This window comes from Macrobrachium nipponense, chromosome 18 (genome assembly GCF_015104395.2).
Source record: "Macrobrachium nipponense isolate FS-2020 chromosome 18, ASM1510439v2, whole genome shotgun sequence".
Classification (NCBI taxonomy): Eukaryota; Metazoa; Arthropoda; class Malacostraca; order Decapoda; family Palaemonidae; genus Macrobrachium; species Macrobrachium nipponense.
Window position 1 is genome coordinate 89941223 of NC_087211.1, and position 12639 is coordinate 89953861.

The window sequence follows — 12639 nt, forward strand, 5'->3', positions numbered from 1 at the left end:
ATATATATATATATATATATATATATATATATTATATATTTATATACATATATATATATTTATTTATATACATTAATGTTATATATCTTACCATCACAAAATCAAACAGCATCTTATAACTAAAATACACTTCTTCTACTTGCATTATTGTTTTGGTGAAGAAACCGAAGAGAGAGAGAGAGAGAGAGAGAGAGAGAGAGAGAGAGAGAGAGAGAGAGAGAGATTACAGGTCAAATACTAAGGAGTCTTTTACATACTAAGTATTTGGGGTTAGTAACACTAAATGTTAACAGCCCTGTCTCGGCAATAAAACACAATTTCCTTTATTAAAACACAAGAACCACTTTCTCAAAAAACTTATTCATCATCAGCATGAAAACACTTTTCACCTTAAAAACAAATGTCACATGATGCCTTCAAAAACCCAAAATAAAAACATAAAAAATAAGCAAAAAATAAGCCACTGAACCACATCACTTTCTCTCAAACCGGGCATTCGATGCCCCAAAGGTGCTTGAAAACAGTGCCAACAGTGCCAACCGCAGCAGCACGTGGGTGCCATTTATCTGACAGCAAATCACAAAAAGGTGGTACAGAGCAGTTCTTCACAGTCCCTCACAGCATTTATGTTCACTGTTGCAATCAAAGTGTTTGTCAGTCATCCACTTGACTGGCTCTTAACAGTTCGTTGCAACAGTTTAAAAACGAAAAACAAAGTCTTAACAGGTAATTTCAATGGCAGACATTGCTCTCAAGTGCAGCAGGAAAGTATCGATTCTTAAAAATCATATGTCATAACTGATTTCTAATCCTCTTTTTATACCAAAGTAAAAGGAGATGAGTAAAAAACAAACCTCATGCACCGAAATGAATAATAATGATGATGATAATAATAATCATATATAACTATAATAATAGTACTGATAATTCATAAAATAACTTGAATGTACTCTGAAAGGGTATGTCAAGTGGTTGAAACGAAAAGAGGAATTCTTTCAAAACAAATAAAAGCATAAAAAACATTAAAATTGCCAAACTAATGTTTACGTAAATGAAAGTCAAAAATGCAAAAAACCTCTACAATCACGAAACCCATTTCAGGAAACGTCAAAGGAAACATTTTTGAAAACTATCGAAACAATATGGGGAAAAAACGTTATCTAAGACAATCAGTGATTAACATTAGGGTCCTGACGAATTGAAAGAAAATAAAATATAGCGTAATGAAAGGATCATAAATCTAAATGAAATAACAGTGCATTACGCCAAGAGTGTCATTTTGACGGTCAACTTATGACAGCAAATATTGAAATAAATAAATAAATAAATAAATAATAATAATATCAACTATAGAGGAAATAACACCATACACACAAGAATATATACATCGTATCATGCGTAAGTCTGTATTTGTTAAGTGAATTTGTTCATACGTGCACGATTCTGTATCTTTGGTGTGTATGCAGTATTTTATAATGTATCTAGAATTTACTGTATTCAAAATATGGAATTATGTTAAATATGTACCTGCCATGACAAAGTATAATTTTGTAGGTACGTATATAACTGTGGAATAAATATATATATATATATATATATATATATATATATATATAGTATATATATATAAGTATATATATATATATATTATATATATAGTTATATATATCTATATATATATATATATATATATATATATATATATATATATATGTTTTAAGTCATGCATATAAACTGCAATGCATGTAACAGTATGTATATTGAACATGCGCACTATCTCATTTATTTATTTACCTAAGCATTTGGATTTGAGTAAATTTTGCACACAACTGTATCAATTTACACAAATGTACACTATTGATATTATATATATATACAATATATATACAATATGTGTATATATTTATATATGTATATATATACTGTATATATATATATATATATATATATATATATATATATATATATATATATGCACACTGATACACATAAATATTCATAAGTTTAGGAAATGTGCTGTATTTTTGTGATTCTGTAACATTAATTTAACTTTCAATGCCTGTGTAAATATATATATATATATATATATATATATATATATATATATATATACATATATTTATATATAGATACATATGTACATATATATGTAAGTATATATATACACATGTGTATGTTGTATGTATGCATGTATGTTTGATTATTCAGTAACCAAATATGTACATATCACTCATACAAGCAATCATTCTCACCTATTCATGCTATCCATACCATCAATGTATGATCAATGAATCTTTGAGAATAAACAAAAACATCTACAAAGGGTACTAAAATGTATTGTATTTAATCACATACACCCAATTAAACGCTTACCCCTGAGTTTACAATGACACATTTAATATAATTACAAAAAAAAATAATTAGGAACAAAATGATTTTTTAAACACAATTGCAGTCATACCGACCAACACGCTCACACTTACGCACAAATCTGTTATACACAATACATCAGCATATATTCGTTTGTGTACATAATGTTATTATACCAGAGGCACTGAACTCCGGCCACAGAGTTTTTTATTTTATATAAAAAAAACACCCTTACTAAGAGGGGGTAACAGGAGCAATAATAATAATAATGATAATAGCAATAATAATAATAATAATAATAATAATAATAATAATAATAATAATAATAATAATAATAATAATAATAATAACAACGGAAAAAAACTAAGGCCTAGAGCGGCAGCAGAGCAGCAGCAGCAGCAGCTTGGAAAGCCTGGCTTTTTTTTTTTTTTTTTTTTTTTGGTTTTGGTTTGGGGGGGTTTGGTCATAGTCTCTACTTACCGAGGATCGTAGGAGCTCCAAAACTGACTACATTATGACATTATACAGACAGTGGGTGGTTGTGGTAGTGGTTGGTTGGTTGGTGGTGGGCGTTGCAGAGAGACGGTACAGTACGGTACGTGTGGGTACAGTACATGTACGGATAGCGCAACAGATGCAGAACGCGTACATCACACGGACAGGAGGACACGCCACAGAGGACAGACATGGGGACACACAGGGGCTTTAGAACGGTGGCCACCCTTCGACAAAACCCCCCACACACGCCCATTCCAGCCTACTACTTGTTTTTTTTTTGTCAATTTGTTTTTTACTGCTACTACGATGGCTACTACTAACTACATAACTACGGCTACGGTACTACATCGACTACGGTTATTTTTGTTCACTACTGTACCTCTACGTTACTTTTGATCACTACTGTACCTCTACAGTTACTTTTGTTCACTACTGTACCTCTACAACTACTTATTTAACAACCCCTCCCTCCCCCCCACCACCACTACCAATGTGCCAAGACACATACACGCACACACAGACGGAACATAGATACTCTCACTTGAATATTCACGGACAGACAGACAGACAGACAAACAGACAGACAGACAGATAAACAGACAGACAGAAAGACACGCACCCCACGGAACCCCACCAACTCACCAGCCTTGTGGGTCAGTTATCTTCAGATTGATACATTGAACAAATATTTCTCTTTCATGTTAATGATAGATGAATTTATTGTAAGAGAATTTTCCTTAAAATTATTGGTAATTGTTGGGATAAGTTGCTTTTTAATTATAAATGATTCAGCAATCAATATAAAAAAATTGCCTCCAAAATATTTCTTAAAGGTCCTGATGACCAGTCCAACACCACCATCACGGATAAAAAAAGCAAAAAGACGACAGAAAATTGATAAGTTAAAAAATGTAAATGCGAGAAGATAAAGGACTAAAAAATAGACAAAGTACAGAGGATGTAAGAGATATATTTGTCTGAATAATTATGAGAATATAATATAAAACTACTCAGGTATTAAAAAAATTTAAGACGAAAAGAAAAATGCCTGATTTAACTTTTTCTCTCTTTTTTTTTTAGGCACCAGGATCTTGGAGGAGAGAAATAAGATTCGAAGATTCCATGGAAGCGAAATAAGGCAGAAACTGAATGTCTTATTGGAACTTAATAAACAACTGGGATAGGAAATATCAAACATCTAAGAACAAAGATGGGCCATGAAAGTACTCAGAACAAAAGTGTTCATGTTGAAATTTGCACCGAAGCATTTAAGGAGTTGGGATGTAAGGAGAATAATAAGAATAATAATAAAAAAAGCCTCCAAATCATCGTTAAAAGGTATACAAAAATTTCCTGTGTATTACCTGTACTTGTTAAGACAGGCATAGTTGTAATGGTGCAGCAAACAAAATGTGAGAGTTTGAAAACATGAAATGTCAGATGATTTAATGAAATACAAAAGTTTGTAAGAAGAAAAAAGTTGAAGAATTGTGAAACACTGAAATGTTTCCAAGAATGACAGCTTCACCTCGTTCACGTTAAATTAATCTGAAGTTATTTGTTTTTAAAGTATCTGATTTTCCTTAAAACACCATCACAACCATCCTGATCCTTATCAATGTTCCTGAGAGAAGAACGTGTGGAAAGAAGAGGGATCTTTTACCTTTTGAAAAGGGACGAAGAAGAGCATTTTGATCAGAGAAAAAGTGTAGGCTGCACAAAATGAGAACAGAGAGATGTTACGAAGCAATATCTGGACGAGGAGAGACGAAAAGACGAAAGAAGGACACAAGAACTTTCTTATAAAAAGAGACGTCCTTTGAGGGTCAAAAGTTGGGGAGAAAAAATCCTTTTCCTTAGGCTGGGATTTCGTGTACTTATAAAAAGACAAAACTGGGTAGGAGGGGGAAGAGAGTATATTTGAGATCAATAAACAGCATTCAAGATAAGATCTGTAGAGATTTATTCATGTGGAAATCTGCTCTGAACTGTATGTTTATCACATTTTCACTAATTACTGTATTTTCATGTTATTTTCATATTTTGGTGGTGATAGGATTTACACTGAATTAATTCTTAAGAGATTCTCACTGGACTTCTGTCATTGATGTATGACTAAAACAGTTGTTAACAGACAAAGTTAATGTTTTGACAGCTCTCAAACTTTGCCATTCAGGTTTTGACATCTGACATAACAGAAACACAACTATGCATTAAAGAAACCACCACCAGATTGGGAAAGCTACGACCTTTGCCAAGAATTACTACTCATTTGTAAGAGATATCTCAAAACCAGAGTATTTCAAGAGCGCGTGTCAGAATTAGACTTTATGAGTCACAACTGTGAAATCTTGGGAAATTTAAACAAATCATTAAATAACGCTGTCTGTGAAAAAGGCATCAGTGCAATTTATTATACAGAATGTACTGTAGGAATGACATTAAATTGGGGAAGCCTAAACCTCACTAACTAAATTCTTAACCCCCCTCCCAAATTATTTCTGGATACTACATTTGAAGTGAAATCCACGTGAAATCAGAAGATCCACACACCCTTCAGTTTGAAATCTGGTTAACAAAACTGCGAATTGGTCCAGAAAACCAAGCCATTTTTAAGCAAGAAGATCTGAGTCAAATTCCCATAGGTACAACGAGTATAAACTGAAGTAAGTCTTGAGCACGAACTTCTATTCCAAAATACAAGGTGCCTCAACTTCCATTTCTACACCAAGTCTAACTTTAAGTAGACAAACCTAACCCTTCTAGTAAGTACCCATTTTTGGTTTTTCAAGAGTGGAATTAAATAAGTTTAGAATGATCTGATTACAAAGCTAGCTCTGACGATTTTCATGTCATCTAGTCAGACAGATGCTACAACTAAAATGAGTCACGCAGAACATAAAATTCCCCGTTTCATTATAATCAAGTTATACCTCCTGGCTGTATCGAGTTGCTGATGTTCATGATGAGGTACAAAAAGGTGTCACGACACGAACCTTCCGTTTCCAGCTTTGCAGAAACAGCAGCATCCACATCGAGATTCATGAAGAGACAGACAGACTATGCGACTATTCAAGTGAGGGCATCTTCACCAGCTTCACACAGTACAAAGCAAAGCGTCAAGACTGAGAGGAACTACGGGCGCGCGCGTTGCAAGATCAGAGCAAATCAAAGTAGGCCTATAGCTGCAGCTATCTAGTATATCTCTCTACAGTAGCATCATACCAATCAACTATGTCTAAAGCAGGTTCCTAAAAGTGTGCTAACAGGAAGATAGTACTTCTATCTTAGGAATTTAATGAGCACATTTCCTTAAGTAGCTACGGTACAAAATCAACTGAGGGAACTTACAATGTCTATTCAAATTAAACAAACTAAATGGTTTCAATATTCTATTTCCTTACAGCAAAGAAATTCTTTAGAGTGTCTCTTTTCATCTCTCCAGAGAGCAAATTTTGTTAATGTACCAGAAACAAAGTCCTGAAACCCAATAGATGAAATACATTGGTGTGAATAACTGCTTCCCAGAATGAATTTCTTTATCACCTGTCTAATTCGTGTGCCCAAAAACTGGCATAGAAGTATATAACAAAAGTTTAAGAAAGTTAATAAACAAGGCTTGGCTAAATTTTCACGAAGCAGGCTCAGTGCTCTTAGACACTGCATGTCATTCTCTGTAAAAAGCGAGGCTACTTCGTTCTCACACTGTCTCGTTTCTATCGGGAGATGTTCTCTTTTCATTGCTTCTTATGAGTCAAATCAAATGTTTCGATCTTATAATTCTGAACTCAACTCATTTCATTTAAGGAAATTCCTTCCCAAAGCAGTATGGTACACCCCCGGCTTCAAATCCCCTGAAGAGAGAAGTATGAATTGGAGAACAAGATAATTCATCTGTACTTTATGCTTTTTACTTGAACAATATGGCAATGGTGGGAACCAATGCCATATTTTATTTTACCTCTTCAGAATATTTTTCTATAATCTTACTGTGACCAAGTTTGAATTGGGCTGTAATGACCCTTTCCCTAAAGATGAATTAGCTATGATGCTCGAAATATAACCGTACCAGACCATTCAAAATCATGTCTAGTACAAATCCAACCTTTCTAACCTGACGTGCGAGTTTTATCAACATGGCGAAATTACCCTTAGGATTTGAAAAACACCCAAAGTAAGCCTAACCAGCTTTTAAATTGCAAATGACTTCTAGATTCACGCTGTCTTGAGAATCCCTCGTTACCTAGAAACAAAAAGTCATTCAAGGGTCTTCAAATAATTTTATGTGATGATCTCATTCCTAGATTGCCAGAATTCAAGGTGACATTACTGACGGAATCAAAACGACCCTGACCTAACGAACTTTGACCTAGCAAATGACATCATTTTTAGAATACAAATCTCCAGGGTAAAGGAATAGCTTGATCTGGGCTTACGTTTTGATCTTCAAGAAATGGCGACCAGGTCATATACAATCCTGACAGACATCGACACCCTGAAACTGTAACTAACTGTAACTTTGACATTTACGTTCGCAAGGACATGTCTGTACGAATGTGCTTTTATATATAATATATATATATATATATCTATATATATATTTTCTATATTTATATATATATATATATATAATATATATATAATATATATATATAAAGGCTTGTAAAACCGGTAAAGAATCACGACAGATGTGATGGTTTTTTTTAATAATGAAAAAAGCTAAGTCGAGACCTAAGATTTTTTTTACATATTCTTTTCTCTTATTGTGCCTCAGCGAGGTGAAGAAATCAATGAAATGAAGAATTTCCTAAGATTTTTCCTTCTTCAACTCTCCTACAAATCCTCCCTCCTCATCCTCCTACTTTCAGACTGTTCCTCCACCTTTCCTACCAACTCAATTTCCTCCTCTGCCTCTTCCTCCTCCTGCTACTCCCTTCAACCTGTTCCTCCACCTAACCTAACAATTTCTCCTCTTCCTCCTCTCAACCTATTCCTACCAACGACTCTTCCCCCTCCTCCTACTCCTCTCAACCTGTTCCTCCATCTTTCCTACCACCTCCTTTTTCTTTTCTCCCTCTCAACCTGTTCCTCCACCTACCCTACCAATTCCTCCTCCTCCTTTAACCTGTTCCTCCACCTATCCTACCAATTTCTCCTTTTCCTCCACTCAACCTGTTCCTCCAACTGCCCTACGAATTCCTCTTTTTCCTCCTCCTCTACCATTACCCCCTCTTCTTAACCTGTTCCGCCAACTCCAACTACATTACCATCCCCTCATCCTCCTCCTCCCATCTACCCTACCAATTCCTCCTCCTTCTCCTCCTCCTCCTCTTCTACCTGTTCCTCCGCCTTACATTACCGATCCCTATTCCTCCTCCTCGTCTTCCTCATCCTCCTCTCTAACTGTTCCTCCACCTACCCTAATAATTCCTCCTCCTCCTCCTCCTCCTCCTCCTCCTCCGTCCCTGGCGAATTCCCAACCCGTTTTTCCTCTGCACACTTCGCACTAACAGACAGCGGTGGATAAAGGACTTAACAGGCTAATGTGACGGGCGGGACCTTTTTTTTTTTTTTTTTTTTTTTTTTTTTTTATTTTTTTTTTTTTTTTTTTTTTTTTTTTTTTTTAAATGGCAGTAGGGGGTAACTGACTCAACCGAAGTGCTTTAAAACAGAAAAAGTTACCCTAATTTTTTTTTCTTTCTTTAAAAGGCCTTTAAATGGCATCGCGTGGTTCAGACCCGGAAGATCGGCATTCGAATCCCAGCGTCCGTGGAGAGAGAGAGAGAGAGAGAGAGAGAGAGAGAGGAGAGAGAGAGAGAGAGAGAGAGAGAGAATATTTCAGCAACCGCTTCCTTTATCACTGACTTCTCCCTATAGTGTTATAGCACAGATTCAATAACGATTGAGAGAGAGAGAGAGAGAGAGAGAGAGAGAGAGAGAGAGAGGTCACCCAAAGTAAAGTACTTAAGGAATTTTACCGCATCCAATAAGCTGCTAACTGGCGATGATGGCGGTGTTGTCGAATCTTATAAAGCTATTTCAAAGCTCTCTCCCCTGATATTTTCTCGCGGGAGGAGTGAGAGAGAGAGAGAGAGAGAGAGAGAGAGAGAGAGAGAGAGAGAGAGAGAGAGCTAAGCGGACTTTTAAAGACCCGAAGTGAAATGATGACTGTAATTTAATTGTTAAAAATTACTAGTCAATTAATGGCTTTGCAGACGGATGGTAAAACCAAAGGTTTCTCTCGATTTCGCCATCAGAAATGATTTGATATATTCAAGAAAACGTGTTTTTTACATGTCCATAAAAGAACAGAACAGCAATGATTGCAAATTTCAAAGACAAAGCAGAAATCTCTCTCCTTAATTCCTCAGGTTTCTGTTTCATCATCAGAAATGATTTAATGCGTTTAAGCAGGTTAAAGAGCTGAGCTGTATTAATTAAATTCATGTCTGCTAAGAGAAAGCTTGTATTATCATCTGTCAATACATCAGCCAGCGACTACTGACAGATACGACAACCTGGACGCGGTGAGTTTTTAGCATTTCGACCACCAGGCGAAACTACGGTAATCATGTCACTCTCCGTTTTTGACAATAATGAAAAGCCTTACAGTGTATTATAGCAAAACTCATGACCAATCAAGGAAACAGCTACTAGAGCAGGTTCAACGACTCGAACACATCGTCAATAGCAACTCGTCTCAAGACGGTAGAAAGTTAAAGAAAATTCACATTACTCGACGAAGCAAAAATACCACACAGAACTAATCACAAAATCTGTTGAAGACACGTGTAGACTTGCGCATGAAGTGCCGGGGTTCGAAACTTAGAGTTTTGACAAGTTTTGGATGAGGTTTCAGGCAGAATAATCTATTGGCTAACTTGATTACTTGCCCCAATTCCACGTTTATTTTCTCCTCTCGACAATATATAAGGCTTCCTTTCATTTTACCGTTCAGTTTGCCAGCATTAACGACACTGCGTTTCTCACCCACCCTTTTCTGCAGTTCATTAAGGTGCCTGTTCTTCTTAAGAATAACTTGTTACTCTTTTAGAATAAAAGAATTCATAGAAAATGTATGTTTCATTTTTTTCGGTACTAAAACATTTTGAGTGTAAAGAGTTTCTTGAGATAGGTTGGCAGGTCTTGGTGATTTCTTAAACGGTGATTATTTTATTGTGCTACATAAGTACTCTGCTATTATTATCATCTCATTCGCAAATCATGAAAAGCCATTTAAACAAAGTTCACGAAAGAGCTGTGATTAAACCCAACCAAAGGAATGACACTCATCAATGTTATTTTCTAAAATAAATGACTAAATGCATTTACGACTTCGGCACGATGAACGACCAATTCCACCAAAGACTCTAAAACCTAACAAATTGAGGCGAAGTCAACCCGAAAATAATAAAAGTAGTTTTGATTGAATAAAACAATTAACAACGGACTTCATTCAATCGACTGGAAGGATACAACAAACAACCTCTTCCCCCTCAACACCCCCTTTAATAAAAAATATAAACAATCTTTGTTTACCAAACTACATTGTTTACAATCGTCACTCCCTCTCACGCAATTTTTTTTTTTTTTTTTTTTTTTTTTGGTCAGAGTGAGAAGTACCATCAGCGATGGTATATGATCCAATGTTAAAAAAAAACTAAATCACGCTATTTTGAACGGGAAATGGCGCACATCCACATTCGGGTTCAAATGCGCCGCCCGGTGATTTATCTAGACGTGATATTTCTAGCAATGTTATACGCGCCATCCATTCCCCCCCTCGACCCGGGGGGCCAAATTCATGGCTGTAACTTCCACAAAATGTATTGGATTCTCTGTATCGTTTCTATTTCCGTTATTTTTTTTTTTTAATTTGGCTGTAAAAGTGGGGTTACACGAGTTCTTTTGTATGTTGACTTCTATAGTAGATTCACATCATCCGTGCATCCGAAGTCTAGGCCAGTCCTTTACGACGCTCCAGATTGGCAGTTGATGAGCCAATGGCAGGGCTGGAAACTCTCAGTCTCTCGAGAGAGTTCATATAGGCAAGATGTATGTTCCACCTCTCCTGAGGGATACGTCTTTCAAAAGTATCCCTCAGGAGCTTTGGAACATACATCCTGCCTATGTGAACTCTCTCGAGAGATTGAGAGTTTCCAGCCTTGTGATTGGCTTATCAACAGCCAATCAGGAGCGTCGTAAGGGACTGGCCTAGACTTCGGATGCACGGAAGATGTGAATCTACTACGGTACAACGCACCAGAGATGAATTGGGTATTACTTGTTTTGTTCAAGAGGTTTAACTAAACCTCATGACTCATAGGAATCAGGCCTGGAATCATTCCAGATTCCAGTTCGAACACGATGCAAATATACCAAGAGTCAACGTGATATCTTAAAAACGAACTATTTACACTGGCTTTCCTAATATAATGTTAAAATATAATTATTGTTAAAAGCTAATATATTGTTAAATTCGCTTAAAAGAGAACAACAACACCACAAGAACAAGATGAAAATGCCAAGATATCATCTTAAAGACACGACAGACTATACTTTACTCTCGGTATACTACTAATCAGTTCAGGAAACTGACACTAATTACAATTATTGCTAAAGACTAATATAAAAATCAATCAACCCAGAACACTAGCACCACAAGAACAAGTTGAAGAGGACAAGATATCGCCCTAAAAACACGAAAGACAAATGCATTCTCTGGATGTAACTAATTAATTATGGAAACTTCTGACGCACGAGAACTCAATACTGACAACATATGAACATTATAAAAAAGTCGACAAACAAGTGGCATTTGGCTCCTTTTAACAGGAGTACTGTCGATACAGTCCTCTCTTACTTTCTAGAAAAAATTCTGAGCCGCTTTCAAAACCAGATGCAGTAATGGCAATCCACTTCCAGAAGTAATAGGTTTTACTCAAGACCTATTCTCAGAAAAGTGGTTTTATGCCATTTCAAACCGAAAGTCAATAACCTTTTCGTATGAAGAATTCCAAATACATTTGCAATTGAAGAAGATTGGTTTTCGGTAACATCTGACGACGCACTTTCCGAACAGTTAATGCAATGACGCTTGAAAGCAGATTACATCGATTTTTAAGATATTTGTTATCTCACTTTCATAGACAGGAGGTAAATTATTTTCATAAGATTACGAATACAATTTTTGAAAAAGCCTGGCATTTCGAGAGTTAATTCTGCTACTCCAAAACGAACGATAACTTTACTTTCAGGATCGTGATTGGTCATTAAAATTCTGTCAATCCCTTCACAAAGGCGGATTCCATTTTCAACCTCAAACCGATAGACCCTATTTTTCAAGCACCGATACAAAATGCCAAAAGATTATGTGTAGCAGTTCAAGATGAATCGTTTGCTTAAAAGCTTCATCAAAATGACAAGTATTTTTATGAATGTTTACTATCATAGGAGTCAGGGTCTATGACAGTTAAAATCTCTAGATCTGACTTCGATATCAGCTGCAATAAAGTCTGCAGTGAAACCAACCAGAATTACCAGCAAATACTGGGAAATTCTGTGATGAATATTTCCTAACGTATATTGCAGAGTTTTTTTTCCTTTTATCATCTTTCTGTTGTTTTAATTCTCAAGTGTATCATAGTATCATAGTTCGTATTACTATATGAATTGTCACAACGTTTTACGGTAAAAAATGAGACTCACTTTAGATATGAATATATATGAATATAGAATCATATTAGATAGGTTTAAATACTGCATACAAGG

The 12639-nt window shown here is 35.6% G+C and overlaps 1 protein-coding gene across 1 annotated transcript in view; it reads right to left on the minus strand.

Moving 5' to 3' along the window:
* Positions 1-12639, minus strand: part of LOC135196708 (teneurin-a-like) — a 238849-nt gene that overhangs the window by 133520 nt on the left and 92690 nt on the right. The window contains exon 7 of the mRNA XM_064223541.1: positions 2851-2877. Within this exon, the coding sequence (XP_064079611.1) occupies positions 2851-2877 (27 nt within the window). The remainder of the gene's footprint in view (positions 1-2850; positions 2878-12639) is intronic.